Source organism: Coloeus monedula (genome assembly GCF_965178545.1).
Source record: "Coloeus monedula genome assembly, chromosome: 6".
Classification (NCBI taxonomy): Eukaryota; Metazoa; Chordata; class Aves; order Passeriformes; family Corvidae; genus Coloeus; species Coloeus monedula.
The window spans coordinates 62,715,406-62,731,631 of record NC_138786.1 but is presented as its reverse complement, the minus strand read 5'-3'; the positions used below and the strand labels follow the sequence as shown (position 1 = coordinate 62,731,631).

The 16,226-nt window shown below is 55.6% G+C and overlaps 1 protein-coding gene across 2 annotated transcripts in view; it reads right to left on the bottom strand.

Annotated features, from left to right (window-relative positions):
* Positions 1–3,363: 3,363 nt before the first annotated feature.
* Positions 3,364–16,226, bottom strand: part of TRIM9 (tripartite motif containing 9) — a gene marked incomplete at both ends in the record, with an annotated part of 58,138 nt that continues 45,275 nt past the window's right edge. The window contains 7 exons of one of the 2 annotated variants that reach the window (XM_082282809.1): positions 3,364–3,426; positions 5,676–5,838; positions 6,541–6,844; positions 7,864–7,887; positions 8,931–8,972; positions 11,498–11,686; positions 15,872–16,010. In XM_082282809.1, coding sequence (XP_082138935.1) covers positions 3,364–3,426; positions 5,676–5,838; positions 6,541–6,844; positions 7,864–7,887; positions 8,931–8,972; positions 11,498–11,686; positions 15,872–16,010 — 924 coding nt within the window. The remainder of the gene's footprint in view (positions 3,427–5,675; positions 5,839–6,540; positions 6,845–7,863; positions 7,888–8,930; positions 8,973–11,497; positions 11,687–15,871; positions 16,011–16,226) is intronic. The other variant, XM_082282810.1, reaches the window with a different exon arrangement.

The window sequence follows — 16,226 nt, the reverse complement described above, 5'->3', positions numbered from 1 at the left end:
TATCAGAAGGATGTGGAGCTGCTGGAGCGAGTCCAGAGGAGCCACGGAGATGCTCCAAGGGCTGGAGCCCCTCTGCTCTGGAGCCAGGCTGGGAGAGCTGGGGGTGTTCACCTGGAGAAGAGAAGGCACCAGGGAGAGCTCAGAGCCCCTTGCAGGGCCTAAAGGGGCTCCAGGAGAGCTGGAGAGGGACTTTGGATGAGGGCCTGGAGTAATAGGACGGGGGAATGGCTTCCCAGTGCCAGAGGGCAGGGTTAGATTAGATGAGATCCATGCACAGGCTTCCATCCAGAGAGTAATAGAATCACAGAATCATGGAATGGTTTGTGTTGGAAAGGACCTTAAAGATCATCCAGTTCCACCCCCTGCCATGGGCAGGGACACCTTCCAGTGTCCCAGGTTACTCCAAGCTCCATCCAACCTGGCCTTGGACACTTCCAAGGATGAGGCAGCCACAGGGCAACCTGTGCCAGGCCCTCACTGCCCATACAGGGAGGAATTTCTTCCCAATACCTCACCTAAATCTCCCCTCTGTCAGTGTAAAACCATTCCCCCTTGTCCTATTGGCACGGATGCTCTGGCCCTGGGCTGTTCCCGGTGCTGTACATGACTTACAGGCTGGTTTTACATGCTGCAGGGAGGATGCAGTTTCCTGTATCTCCGGTGTCCTGGGCACATTCCCTCTCTGGAAGGAACAAGCATCCTTCTGAGATGCACTTCATGCATTAGCATTTTCTTCTGTAGCCCTGGACTCGAGCCCGTGATGAGCTCAGAGGCTGCACATTGAAAACCTCTCCTGAGTCACTCTGGGCAAACAGAGCAGGCACTGATATCCCAGCAGCGGGTCCTTCTCACGGCCCTGGGAGAACTGTCCATGCTGTTCCCTTGGAAATGGCCCCCCCTCCACTCTTCCCTTAGCATTTTGCCTCTATTTCATCTCCCTGGGGAGATGGTGCTCTGTGTCCAGCCTTGGTCACTCCCCTTTCCTTCCTTATATCCCAGGATCACCCCTCAGCCCCCCCAGTTTCCCTGCTGATGGGCTGCAGGCACAGTGGGGAGCCCTGGCTGGGAGCTGCACCCTCCCCTCTCCCACTGTCCCAGCTCAGTACCCATCTTGGGAATGGGGAATTGTCACCACTTCTCATGAAGGGATGAAGTTTACTCAGGAAAGGGTTGGGAAAAGGATGGGTGGGATGTGGGGCTGCTGGATTTGGGGTTCCTGGCTGTGCCTGGGTTAGCTCCCCACAAGTCCCAGGGGTGTAACACAGTGACCCATCTCCTCCTGGGCCACCTCCTGGTCACAGGGTGGGAAACAGAAGCTCCTATTTCTTGCTGCTCCATGACCTTGTTGGCTGAGGCATCACCACAGGGAGAGGGTGCTGCTGTGCCAGGAAGGGGACATGGTGGCACAGGACCCGCCCTGTCCCTCAGTCATCTCATAGTGCTGACACAGCTCTGGGTTTCAGAGAATCCCAGCATGGTTTGGGTTGGAAGGGACCTTAAATCTATCTTGTTCCACCCCCTGCCATGGGCAGGGACACCTTCCACTATCCCAGGCTCCAAGCCCTGTCCAACCTGGCCTGGGACACTTCCAAGGACAGGGCAGCCACAGCTTCTCTGGGCACCCTCACAGCCAGGAATTTCTTCAACTGGCCCTGCTCCCTCCCACTGACTGAGTCCTGTCCGTTCTCTGCTGCTGTCTCTGGACAAGGCCAGTGAGGGATGTGCACCAGGGGGGATGAGATGGGAACTGAAGCACAGAGATGCTCTGGAAGCTCTGCCCTTCTCTCGTAAAAGTCCTTTATTAGAACAGCAAACATGACACTTCTCGTCAGTACAGCGGCTGTGTGCAGCTACCATCGCGCAACGGGGGGACGACGTCTTACAATCACTGGGACTCTAAGAAGCACCATGAACACCCTAAAGAACGGGGGATGACGGCTGAGAGAGGAGCCCCAGGTGAGCCGGCCACGGGGGCTCCTCAGGAATCCACCCAGGAGCTGCCCGGCGTTGTCCCGCAACGTGGCTCTCCGGCAGCTGGGGGGAACTCCTCGGTGGGAGTCAACGAGATAGCACCCATCCAATAAATTAGGAAAACTTAATGCTAGAGCAACAAGGGAGTGAACGGGACTGTCCTAGAGGAGGGCACGCCGGGAGGGAATGGGCTATTTACACTTGTCTTTCTGCTGGGCCGGCGCTCCCGTTGCGTCCCACCCGGAGCCGCGGTGCTCCGGCCAGGCTGGGAATGCTGGCACACGGCCGGCAGCGATCCCGCTGCCCGTCCCGGCTCCGCAGGGACCGCAAAGCGAAGCGAGGGGACACGTGCATGCAGGCGCTCTCGGCTCGGCGATGGGGCTGGCACCGTTCCTCTCCTGCCTCTGAATTACCAGAAAGTCAAGTAGGGAATGGAGGCCGACGGGAACTGCTGCCGGCAGCAGGCGCGTATTCCTGAGTGCGTGGCAGGGCTGTGGCCAGCTCTCCTTCCTCCCCATCCCATCCCCACCCCCGGGCTCTCTGTCAGACCCTCACTGCAGAATGAATTCTCCGGTGATTGGAAGGACACTATCAGTTGAATTTAAGGCTAGGCTTTATATGGCAACTATAAAAAAATAAACACTAATCTCCGAAGAGCCGGGCGAGGACTCTCCGGTCTATGGCTGTGGCGCGTGTGCTGGCACCCAGGTGTGGGTGAGCCCTGGAGAACCCACCGTGGGCATTTGGCACCCGACCCAAGGGCCTGCCAGCACCTGGAGCACCTGGGGACAGGATGGCCACCCCCTGCCCCACAGAGACGCCCCAGGGGGACACGGGACAGAGCGGGGTGTTTTGGTAAGGACATGGAGACTGACTGGTAATCTAGGACCCACCTCTACACATGACCGAGGGTGCTCTGCAAGAAAGGCCACAGGGGAAAGAAATATCCTGCAAAGTAACCAGGCTGGCATGGGCGGAAGCATTCCCGTGGTGGGGTCCCTCCGGCCGGCCCCACGGGAGGGGAAAGAGACACGGAACTGCCCCCCCCCCCCCCAAACCCCAACTCAAATCAGGAAAACCAAACCTAAAAGCAGACACAGGAGAACAGCTCAGGCTACCTAGGTACTTCATCAGCCAAAGAGAGCTAAAGAGCAAAGCGCACACACACGGGACAGCGCGGAGGCCGGAGAGCAGAGACGGCCGAGAGCCAGGATCGTCCTTCCCCATTTGCCTCCTCGTCTGCGGCCAGAGGCCGAGCAGGGACCTGGCGAGCGGGCAGGACCCGGAGGCTGAGCAGGGATCCGGCAGCTGGGCAGGCCGGCCTTGTCCTGTAGGAGGGAACAGGCTGGCTCCTCTCATCCCGAGAAGAGGCAGCCGGCTCCGGGAGCATCCTCATGGCATGGCCGAGCGCGAAGCGTAGAACTCAGGCACCGGCAGCCCGGTGTGCAGCGTCACCTGCAAGGAGAGACGTGGGGCTCAGCTGTGTCCCAGTGTGCCTGCTGGGACAGCTCGTGGTGTGGCAGCTGGCACACTGTCCCCAGGGAGGGCAGGAGCAGCCCTGGGGACAGGCAGGATGTGAACGGAGACGCAGGGATGTCCCCAGGACTGTGGCAGTGGCTGCATCTGGTTTGTTCCTCACTTTTCTGTGCTGCTGGCATGAACTGGGACTGCTGGAACCAGCGGTACCAAGCCCCAAACATTCCCAGCTGGCTGCGTACATATCTCACAGTTGGCTGCCAGAGAGGTGGGACATGGCAGGAGCTGGGTCTTTGTGCAGGTGGGATGGACAAGACGGGATGGGGGGCCTGAAGGACAGTGAAGCCATTACAGGAGATCTTGGAGAGGGCCTGAGCTGAGTGGGGACGGGGACAGAGAGCGGACAGGGACAGTGGAGGAGATGTGGCTGATTGCTGGTGGGAGGAAGGACCTTTGTGGTGGGGAAGCTGAGCAGCACCAGGATGTGGGGACAGGGCCGTGCTCACACAGGCACTGGTGAGTGGCACAGGGGGAATTCAGTTTCCTCCACAAATGCTTCCATTCGGGAGGAAAGCACAATTCCTCCTTTTATTGCAGCAGCAGCATTTCCCCCTTCACATACAGATTTAAAGAAAACTGTCTAAAATGCAGTGATTTCCCTCCTAATTAGAGTTGTTTTCAATTAGTCATATACCTCTGAAAAAGCATAATAAATGGCTTGGCTTAATTAGCAGCCTTTTATCAGCATCCCATGGGATTTCTGTATTGTCAGGGGATTTAGGCTCTACCTTGCCCAGGGAACTCTCAAAGCCAAGGGGCTCCAGAAATGCCTTGTCCCTCATGGCTGTGCATAGGACTGAGGCAGGAATTAAACCCAGCACACAGCAGGACGTTTTTATCACACCAAATTAATACAGCACCCCTAAACCCAGCATAGACAACATGGGCTTCCTTAGTGTTGCCTAATTAAGCATTTCTCAGCCCTTCTCCAAGCCAGGCAGACTCCCCTGCCCGTGAGACCCTTGGGGTGGCACACTTTGGCAAGGATGCTCCCAAAGTTTGGGATGGTCCCAACACAGCTCTGTCCCAGTGCTGCTGGAAAACTGTCACTGCCTTGGTGACAGCGCAGTAAGCCCTGGATCCTGACGGACACAGCAGAGCATGTCCTAATCCATGGATCCCTCATTTAGAGAGGCCACTTGGTGCCTCTGCCCTTGCACAGAGGTGATCATAAAATCCCAGAACTGTTTGGCTTGGAAGTGACCTCCAACAACATCTAATTCCAACCCCCTGCCACGGACAGGGACACCTTTCCCTAGCCCAGGTGGCTCCAAGCCCTGTCCAACCTGGCCTTGGACACTGCCAGGGATCCAGGGGCAGCCACAGCTTCTCTGGGCACCCTGTGCCAGGGCCTCCCCACCCTCACAAGGAAGGAATTCCTTCCCAATATCCCATCCAACCCTACCCTGTGGCAGTGGGAAGCCATTCCCTTATCCTGTCACTCCAGGCTCTGTTCCAAAGTCCCTCTCCAGCTTTGACATCCACTGCAGAAGACCCTGCCAAATGCTCGACACCCTGAGATGATCCATTATGTGCAACGTGTCCTTGGATGTGCCTGGGCACTTGTGCAGGGTTGGAGGTGCAGGCAGTGGCAGGGGGGAGGTGCCAAAGCCAGGGTGTGGAAGATTCCTTGAGACAGAGGGACAGCAGGGATGTGACCAGTGAGAAGAGAAATGAAAGATGGAAATACCGGATTTGCTCAGGGTGTCACCGCTTGGTGATGTTCAGGAGAGCTGAGAGCTTGGGAGAGAGGGAAAATGGAAAACAGGCTCTAAAAGGTGCCCTCCTCCCTGGTGATGCTCCCATCCAGGTCCTGGGAGAGCCGTAGGAGCTGCTGAGGCTCTTGTTGGGGAGCATCACCAAACACAGTTATCAAACCCCACCCCCAGGAGGGCTGGAGAACCCTGGTGCTTCAGCAGCCCTGAGGGAGAAACCTGGAGCGAGGAGCTGGTGGCTGCAGGGAGGCCTGTCCTGATCCTGGAGACTCACAGGTGGTTTAGGGTGCAAGTTTAGCTCCTTCCAAGCCGCCCTTGCTGCACGAGAACCCTCCTGCTCCTGAGCAGCAACTGCAGTGACAGCAGCAGGAGGGGCAGTGTGACAGCAAGGTCACCCCTTCCCACTGCTGGGAACGTCATGCCCTGCTCCAGAGAGCCCGACCGAGCCCGTACCTGCACGTTCCTGTTGAGGCTGACGGCGGGGAAGAACAGGCCCTCCAGGTTCTCGAAGGCCACAGGCCCTTGCTGGTCCTCATTGATGGAGAATGTCAGAGTCCTCCTGGTCAAATCCAGCAGCACTCCCACCGTGGCGCCTTTTGTGATCCCGCCCTCAGTTCTGTGGGAGGAGGAGGTTGGTTGTTCCTGTCCCCCATGCTCCAGGCTCGGGGTTCAGGCCATGGAGCTCAAGGACTGATGATGATGAACACCACAGCTCACCCAGGAGCCAGGCCATGACCTGCTCCCATCCCAGCCATGCTCGTGATTCCCTGGGAACCTCCTCCTCTACCCTCTCCTCCCATGGAGCTGCTCTCCTCTTGCCATGATGTCCCCAAGGGAAAAGCCACCCTGAGAGCAGCCACAGCCACACAACCATGGGGGAAAGCATGTGGAACTGTAGAGCAAAGCCACAGCACCCACACCAAAACCTGCTGATCCATCAGGGAATGGCCCTCAGGGCTGCAGGAAGGTGACCCCATGCTCGCCCCAGGAAAAGTCCCCAGCCCCATGTGGAACATGAGCAGGAGCTGTGGCACACGGGTCGAGGCAAACGCTGCAGGAGTTGCACAGCTTTGGATGTTACTGGGAAGGGGATGCCAACAGGAAGAGTCACCATGGAAAGAGTGGTGGTAAACAGGGAAGGAACACTGGAGCAAGCCAGCAGCAGGCAGGCAGGGCCTGATCCCCACTCGGGGAAGGGCACATCCTCCAACAGAGGTGACCAGGATTGATGTCATCCCTGTAGGTGCCACTGGCAAAGCCATGGGCTCTTCCTTGAGCTGTGGTGTCCGGGAGGAAGATCCTGTCCCAGCCCACCTACCTGTTGGTGTGGGAGTTGTTGTGCATGAACCAGCTCCGGTTGTTGTCCACGTACATGGCCCAGGCCTTGTCGTCCTTGCCCAGCATGGCATCCTTGAGGACGTCGATGCGTGCCACGCCGAAGGCCGGGTCGGGGTGGTTGTCGTAGCGATCGATCGACAGCTCCCAGTAGTGGAGCCCTTTGGAAAAGCCCGTTTTCCCCAGCACCACCCTGTCATCATAGCTGTTGCAGGTGACAGTCAGGTTGTCATTGGAAAAGATGATGTCAGCATGGGCAGAGGCGGGGTCGAAAGAAAACCAAGCAACTGGAACACACAAACAACACGGGGTTAGCGCCGTGGGGACGCGCCGGAGCCGCGCGGAGCGACACGGACAGGGCATGCTGCATGCAGGACATGGAGCTTCCACCACCGAGGGACAACTTCCACCACCGAGGACAACTTCCACCACGGAGGGATGCTCTGAGCTCCTGTGGCTGCAGCTGCCACTGTGGCTGAGGTTTTACGGCCAGGACTTGGAGGAGTTTCGCTCTTGCTGCTCCGTGGCTCCCAATGTCTCGGCTCGTGAGCCTGCAGGATCCTCAAGGTCTCCTACAATTTGGCCCTCGCAGGAGACGAGATCCTCACCAGGTCTCCAAGCTCTTAACAGAATGATGGAATCATGGAATGGTTTGGGTTGGAAGGGACCTTAAAGCCCATCTCGTTCCAACCTCCTGCCATGGGCAGGGACACCTTCCACTATCCCAGGTTGCTCCAAGCCCCGTCCAACCTGGCCTGGAACATAACTTACTCTCAGGACCAAGTGTTACTTAGTTTGCAGGGTCAGGTCAGTGTGGGAAGAGGACCGAGGAGCAGCAGATGAACTCCATGTGAGTATTTAAGGGCTGTTTTTGGGAACCAAAAGCACACACAAAGGTCTTCATTTACAGAGACACCACATCACACCAAGAAACCTCCCTGCCAAGCAACGAGCCACACCTAAGACAAGAACTCATGGGAAGGCTGGAAAACGCCCCAAAACCTCCACGATTCCGTAGGGCTGCTGGTTTAAATGCACACGGCTCTGCAAATCTGACAGATACAGTGTCACGTCCTCGACAAGACAGAGGGACGGGGATTCATTCACAAGCCACCAGCCCAGTTCCCCAGGTGGTTTCCTCCAGCTGAAAACGTCAACTGACACATCCACAAAAACACTCTGACGGCTTGAAAAATAAAAACACTCGGGTGAGACGGATTCATTGGTTTATTGGAACGTTTCACAAGACAGCGCCCATGCACGCGGCCGCCCCGCGCTCCCCGCACCGCACACGGGGGTGCCGTACCTGCCACCATTTTTTTAATGTCAACTGTGGTCATTCCCAGGGCAAGGCATGCGGGAGAGAAAACAGCACGTCAGGTTGGGCAGGGGAAAGAAGGAGAAACCATTCCTGCTTGTCTGTGACTCCAGCCAGAGCATGGATCTGTCGGCATTTTGGATCAAGGTGGGGTGAGAGGTGAGAAGAGGGGCTGGGGCTGTGGGTGGGTGCAGGGTGAGGAGGGAATCCCACAGGGCTGCAGGGTCTTTCTCTTGGGGGAATGAGCAGGACTGGCCCTGCAGAAAGTCTGAGGAGGACAGGCAAGCAGCAGCCACCTTGCTTTAATGAGCTGCAGAGGGGCTAATTGCATCCGCAGCATTTGGCCCATATTCAAGTGGCCTTAATGAGCGGGGATATGTACTGAGAATCATGGAATCATGGAATGGTTTCGGTTGGAAGGGACCTTAAAGACCATCCCATTCCACCCCCTGCCATGGGCAGGGACACCTTCCACTAGCCCAGGTTGCCCTAAGCTGGCCTGGAATACTTCCAGGGATCCAGGGGCAGCCACAGCTTCTCTGGGCACCCTGTGCCAGGGCCTCCCCACCCTCACAGCCAGAATTTCTTCCTAATATCCAATCTAACCCTCTCCTCTTTCAGTTTAAAAGAGGAGGAGAGCAGAAGGATCAGTTCTTAATCACAGGGTCACTTCCAGAGCACTGATCTTGGGCTTCTCTTTAAAACCATACAGGGGGAAAAACTTAAAATGCCTTTACGGCAATCATAACTTCTCCAGATTTGCCTCCTGCCCAGGGCAGTGGTGGAATCCCCACTCCTGGAGGGATTTAAAAGCCATGTGGGTGTGGCACTTGGGGACACGGGTCAGTGGTGGCCTTGGCAGTGCTGGGGAATGATTGGGTTTGATGATCTTAGAGGGCTTTTCCAACCTCAACAATTCCATGATTCTGTGACATCCGAGAGTGCTCTGCAAGCAGGGTACGAGCAAGAAACGCTGCTCAGTCACCAAAGTAAAAAAGCAAAAAGAATGAAGCAACACGCAGGAGGTGCCAGTTAATTGTAATTAAGATACTTGCCTAATTGGGAGTAAGGCGATCCTTGTGTGTCAAAATTGCATCCTATAAAGAGATACTACATTTCACACATCACAGCTAAGGAACAACAACCTCCTGACAAACACTTGTGAGCATTTCATTGTTAATTAAGCATCCAGCAGCTACAGGAGACCTGATTCATTAAAAGCCAGAGGGCACGGAGAGGGGTGGCAAGCACAGCCTGGGAGTTTGAGTGTGGACTGTTTAAATCTGACTGCTCAGGATGCCCAATTATTCAGCGTTTCTCCGGAAAGGAGGTAGGAAATTTTAGCCTTGGTGAAGTATCTTGGCTGCTTGGTAAAAATTCTCTAAATTGACTGAAAAATCACTCCTTGAAGGACAAGGACTGAGGAAAGGGCAGCCACTGGTGAGTCCAGTGGAGAGGGACCACTGAGCTCTGCCAGGCTGCTTCCTGATGGCTGTGAGGTCTGGGTGGGAGTGGAGCTGGAAAGGGGATCCCTGGGGGCTGAGAGCTGGCTCAGACCCCTGCTAGCACCAAAGGGCTGCAGCTTCATCAGCTGCATGGGCAGGATGTGTTGGGGTGCCCTTCCTGCTCCTATGCCTGACTGTGGGCTGCAAGCACCTCATGGGAGCTGGGGACTGATCCAGGGGCTTGTCCTGAGCCAGGAACTTGTCCTTGTCTAGGACCTCATCCTGATCCAGGAGCTCGTCCTGATCCAGGAGCTCGTCCTGACTTAGGGGCTTGTGCTGATCCAGGAGCTTTTCCTGACCTAGGGGCTTGTCCTGATCCAGGAGTTTTTCCTGACTTAGGGGCTTGTCCTGATCCAGGAGCTTGTTCTCACCAGGAGGACATGCCAACACAAAGCCCCGTGCTGGCGCTGCATGGGAGGGTGCTCACGAAGGGTGCTGGATTTTAGGGCCACCCCTGTCTGGCTCTGTGCCTGGTTTTCCCCCTGCTGCCCTGGGTGTTGGTGGGAAAGCACCCAGCTGTGGTTGTGCTCTGTGCTGTGCCAAGAGGCTCCTCCTGAGGCTGCTTTAATGAATCCTGCCCCGTGTTCCGACTCAAACCCCGCTTTTCCAGGTCTCTGCGCATCTCTCTGCTCCAAGCTCTCGTGAGGGACACACAGACCCTGTTTTGGTGTTCAGGACCCCGTTTTTCCCTGTTCCCCCACCCCAGAGTGGGGCTGCAGAAGGTCCACGGTGCAGACACGGGTGTCGCTCACGGCCAGCACGGAAGGGTCCCGGAACACCGGACACAAAGGAAGGAACGTCCGTAACAAAACAGCGTTGGAAGCCATCAGCTCACAGCAGCACGATGAGCAATCAAACATAAAAAGCACAAAGAAAAGAAAATTTGCAGGGTGCCCCCCCGGTTATTCTGGCAAGGGTCATGCTGCAGCATTCCTCATTCCGTGTTATGGGATGGAAATCAAACAATCGGGGGCCCCCATTCTTCCTGGGCTTACACCAGAGAAAGCCGGGAATTAACACCTTTGGAGTGGTGTAAATCCAGAGTGCTGGAAGAATCAGGGCCCAGGATCTTTAGCAACAGAAGATGTGCAAAGACTGGTTAGAAAACAGCTCTGAGAGATCCCTGTGCCTGTGGCTCCTCGCTGGCTGCCCAAATCCATCCCTCACTCTGCCTGACCTGCCTACATCCCACCACAGCCTGAGATTCCGGGCACACGGATCTGAACCACGGGAGTGGTGTCCTCTGCTCCGCAGGAAACACGGCTTTGGAATGATCACGTCTGGGTTTGGAAAAGCCGAGCCCAGTGCTCAAAGCTGAGCGGAAGAGAGCCCACGTCTCCAGGCCTTAAGCCAGGCTGTGAGCTGGAATCACAGAATCCCAGACTGGTTTGGGTAGGAGGGGACACAAATCACCTCATTCCACACCCTGCCATAGGCAGGGACACCTTCCACTAGCCCAGGCTTCTCCAAGTCCTGTCCAACCTGGCCTGGGACACCTCCAATAAGGGGGGCATCACCACCTCTCTGGGCTAAACCTTGCCTGCACCCAGACTTGCTTCTTTCTTAAGAGGGGGGGATTTAGAATTAATCAACCAAACTAATTTCACACACCAAATCTTCATAGTGAAAGGAAACCACGGGGATATTTCCACAGGTTTCACCCAGGGAATGTCTTTTCTGATTATCCCTTGAAACAAGCTCAACACAAACTAGAGATGAGGGATCTTCTAGTGGAAAGTGTCCCTGCTCATACCAGGAGGTTGGAAGTGGATGAGCTTTAAGGTCCCTTCCAACCCAAACCATTCTGGGATTTATGATCACCGAAGGGTTCAGCCACGTCAGTCTTGCCAAGAGCAGCACCCAGGTAAGGAATTACTGTGCTGCTCCATCACCCCACACCTCACACTGCCCACTCTGGCACAGCTGAAACACCCCAGGAGAACCACGCCACCAACCACCCCCTTGGGGGCAGGAGCAGGCCCCTGACAAACAGAAAGAATTCTCGCTGCCATCCGCATGTCATGGGAAAAACAAACACAACGGAACAGAACAAACAAATAGTTTGGAGATGCCCAGAAGCACAGACCAAGAGGCAACGCCAGAGGTGCTCAGCTCACCGGCTGAATTCAGGGACTGTAAGGAAGAATGCAAGCTCAGCTGGTGGGCCGAAGATCTTAGCTCAAAGTAGGATCTCCCCGAGAAGCTGGGTTGTAGATTAAGGGTGGAGGAGAAAGGACTCATTCTACGAAGCTGCGATCTTTCCAAAGGCACTGGAAAAGGGAGGGTCTGTTCTTCTGACTGCGTGTCTAAACGTAAGATCAATGCAAACTACAGATCAGAAATGGGGTCTCTGCTGGGCAGCGCCGCTCCCGAGCCCAGGCCGGACCTCGAAGAGGAGCAGGGACCCCGCTCCGGCAGCAGGGCAGGAATGTCTGGTGCTGGGCAGCCCAGTGAGACCCTTCAGGGCAGCCTGGCAGCAAGGAAAACGTGTTCATCTTCCCAAGTGTCCCCCTGTGAGTGTGACAAATTCAACTGGCTTGTCTGTAAAGGGGGGTCCTGCACCTCTTCACAGTAAGGCACCTAAAAAAATTCACAGGTTACCATGCACACGTCCCATCGTGCTTTGACACATCCCAAACCCTTTTGTGCACAATCATCAGGGGTGGAGAACCCAGCTGGTGACACTGAAAGGCATTTTGCAGGGCTGTGCTAAGCTCTATCACCCTAAGAACCACCAAGCACCCACCTTACTCAAGGGCTGTTCGGGAGGTTGTGTTCTTGGTATCCCTTTGTACCTGTCAAAACACATCTGAGCCTTACAGCAAGAATTGAACTCGTGGGATTCACAGCAAAATGTCAGAGCAGAGGGAACCCCTTGGGTCATTTCTGTTCCCTGCTACCACAGTCACCTCCTGCAGTTTCTTCCCTAAGCTTTTCCAGGGATATGTTAACATGAAAGTGTAGAATCCACCATCCACGCACTCACACCGTATCCCCAGCCTTCCCAGCTCAGCTGTGAGTATGGACTGAGCTGGGAGTTGTGTTACAACACATAAAAAAGGGAACATTTCTTTTTTGCATGGTGGGTTGTAACTTCTGCAACTCGCTGCTGCTGCGGCCGAGGCTGAGGAAGCAAAGGGCATCAGTGGGGTGAGAGGAGATAAATTATTGCACAACACTCAATAAACAGAGCTCAGGGTTAGGGAGGAACGGGCTCTAACCCTACCAAGAGCGAGAGGAACTACTACTACGAGCAGTTGTGCTCATGACTCTCTCTAATTAGCCCCTCACATCTCTGTAGCTCCTTGCAGGCTGCTCCCCCTTGGGTTGTTCCCCCTTTCCAAAAGCTGCTGGTTAAAAAGCCCTGGTTGCTGCTCAGGGTCACTCCACGGATGATCAGGAATTTAAAGTTGGGCTCCAGATGAGGAGCTGGGCTTGAAGGAAAAGGTTCTGGTGCTTGACTTGGCTGGGGAAGGGAGGTGGAAGCTCTGTGCCTGGAGAGAAGCCTGGGAGGCACCGCTGAGCTCCTCTTTTCCATCTCCACCCGGAGTGAGTTGGTCCTTCATCCTGACATCCAGCTTGCTGGACAGAACATGGGAAGAGGTCAGCAGGAGAATGGCCAGAGGCTGGGAAATCTGCTGGATGAGGCAAGACCAGGAGAGCAGGGGCTGCCCAGCTCAGGGAGGAGGAGGAGGCTGGGAGAGAGCCAAGGTCTCCCAGGTGAGGACAGCCAAGCAGTGCTGCCACCAGCCGAGCTCTGGGATATGTCTGTGCCCTGGGTCACCTTGGAAACTTCCTTCCAGACTCACTTCCCAGCCTGCAGCTGAGCTTCATTCAGGTGCTGGAGAAATGGAGGTTAAGGCAGAGCCTTGGAGCCTTTGGCTAAGATGTGACAGGACAAGAGACACTCCCAGGGATGGTGTGGAACAGCCCAGCATCAGCTCAGGAGGGGACATGGTTCAAGGGAAGGACGTCACCTTCAGCTCTTGCTGCCCCTTGGCTGTGCTGGTGACAGGGATTTCACCCCTGGGAAGCCCCAGCACACGGGAAGGGCTCTGGAACACAGACCCTCTCCCAGCCAGGAACCACCTTGTCCTGCTGGTGGCACCAAGAACCAGCTTTGAAGAGTGACCTGCAATAGTTTCCTTTGGGATGAGCAGAAGATGCCTCTCACCACGGGAAGATGTTCTTGCTGTAGACTCGTGCTCGTGCTGCCTTCCCATGGGATTTTCCACCAGTGCTGCCTGGCTCCCTGTGGCTGTTTGGCTGGGCAGGACCACAGAGGCACCACCTGCAGAGCCCCAGACACAATTTTCCCCTCTTCTCATCCTTGCTCTCTTCAGATGCTGAGGCCCTGCCAGACATTTTCCTCCTCACTACCCTCTGCTCAGGGAAGGCAGAAGAAAGGCTCCAGTTCCCTTCCACAGGCTGCAGATGAAGATCTCATGGGCCGCAACTACAGACCAGCCCTTAAACACCAGAATTCCTCACAAGCACTTAGAGCAGGACAGCCACGTTCAGAGAGATATTCTCTTCACATCGAGCCCGTCCCTCTTTTGTCCTCTCTTCCCACACAACCACTTTGCAGGAAGCTGCAGAGCTCGGCTGAAGGGGAAAGCTAAGCCTACTTCAGACTAAATAGCTCTTAAAAGGCCTGATGCTGCTGAAAAAGCAGGAATAAAAGCCTCACCAAGGGCTGTGATGTGCGAGGCAGCTCTATTCAACAAGTCACTCAGATATCCGGAAGCTGCACGCACAGATGGGATTTATTTCTCTTGGAATCCAAAAGAGCTCAGGCAGCCTCTAAGAGCACAAAATGCTCCAGGCCCGTTTGACTTTCTCTCCCTCTTTCTTTCGTGCTGGAATAACAAATGCAAAAGCTCATTCAAGTGAAAAGGCTGAAGGAATGCAGCCAAGGAGAGTGGAACTTCTCCTTGGTGGCACAGACCAAGCACAGACCCCAAGCATGGCCCTGATGGGACCACAAGCAGCTATTTTCTCCCAGATTGCTGCATATTTTGGAGCTGGGCTTGAGCTTGGCTCGACAGTGAGAACACCTCTGAGAGGAGATCAGAGCTGGGAAGATCATAGTGGGGACCCTGCGAACTCCTGGCTGAGAACTTAAAGCCCAACTGGTTTTGATGAGGAAATTGTGTCTCAAATGTGTCGTGTGAGACACAAATGAGATGAGAAGTCGAAGCTCTGCTGTCTCCTGCCAAGGCTGGAGTGGGAGCTGTTGACCTTCAGGCTTTGGGAGCAGTCCTGGCCAACCTGGCACGGGGCTGGATCCAGGCTGCCCCATCCCTGGATCTCCAGAGGAACTCCTGCAGCTTCTTGTTGCTGGTGCTCAGTCTGCAAACAGGCACTGATGTGTCTGACAAATGTGCCAAGGCCTCTGTGCTGTGATTTGACGTCCCTGCCTCTCCTGTGAGAAGTTTGTCACAGTTTTGCTGTCCGGTCTACCTCTGAATGAATCCCATTCCTGCCCTTTCCAAACTGGAATGGTTATCTCCTGCTGGCAGCAAGAGAAACACTCTGCATAGCCTTGCTCTGCTTTTGTCTTCTACTTTTTCAGCAAAAATCCCATTTTTCTCCTTGCTCAAAGCCCCCAGGGCTGCTCTGTGGCAGGAAAGCTCTCACCCTCCTTCCACCCCACCAGCAGCCCCACGAGCTGTGTGTGCTCCCTTCTGATCCCAGCTGCCAGTCAGCTGGATGCTGCTGTGAAAAAAATCCTCACACGGCTTGGAAAAGAGGATTTTCGTCTGGGAGCAAGGGAAAGGGATTCCAGCAAACGTGGAAAACTCCCAAAGAAGGGTTTTGTGCCTGGCTGTGGGGCAGCAGACATGCTGGTGGGCGCTGATCCCTTCCTCCACAGCTGCAGCTCCTGCTGCTCCCGACTCCCAGCTCGGAGCCAGCCCTGCCACTCTCCACCTGCACATCAAGGAATAAACCAATTTTCCACAATGGATTAAGTGCCTGGTGTGACAAATGTACTTAAAGCCAGGAAGGGAGATTCCTTGGCAGCCTGCAAGGGGGTGTTTAATATTCTGAGTGCCTGTGGCTGTGGGGGCGATGCAGACGCTGCTGTGGGGCTCCTGTGCATCCCTGGCTCTGGAAGGACACCCACACTGCTCCACGCTCCCTCTGCTCTCTGTCCTGCACTGCCAGGGGCTGAATCCTGTGGTTATGGCACCGTGCAGCCAAGCACAGCCCTCAGGAGCAAGGCTGGCAGTGTTTTGCCTAAATGGGATCACTGAAAATATCCGAGCTTCCCTTCTGTGTCACATAACCCTGAATTTAAACACCTCCCCAAAGAACATCCTCTGCAAAGGAAAAGGCTGAGAGGGAGATTCTGGCGCTGTTGGAGGCTCCTGAGGGAGGTGGTGGTCCCTTCCCCTCAGGTCAGTGCTCAGGGAAGGCCAGTGGAGCTGAGCTGGGGTGTCCTGAGCCGTGTCCGAGCGCGCCGGGCGGGATCTGCTGCGATTCCTTACCCTCGGAAGTCTGGAGGACCAGGGTCTTGCTGTAGGGGCTGACTCCTGACTTGTTGAAGGCCTTGACCCGGGCGCTGTAGGTGCTGTTGAAGTGCAGCCCATCCACCGTGCACATGGTCTCCTTGCCCACGTACACCTCCTGCAAGGCAACCACAGGGAATGCCAGGGCTGGGAAAACACCCCCAGGGACTGGGGATGCACAGGATCCCACCTGCTCTGCTCCCCAGGGCAGGCCTGTGAGTGCTGCATGGGGCTAAAGCTGAGCAAAACGGGATTTGTCCCTGGGTGCTGCTTTGGGCTGCAGCACCAGCAGGAGGTGAGGGGGGCTCTGCCCTGAGATCCCACCTGGAGCTCT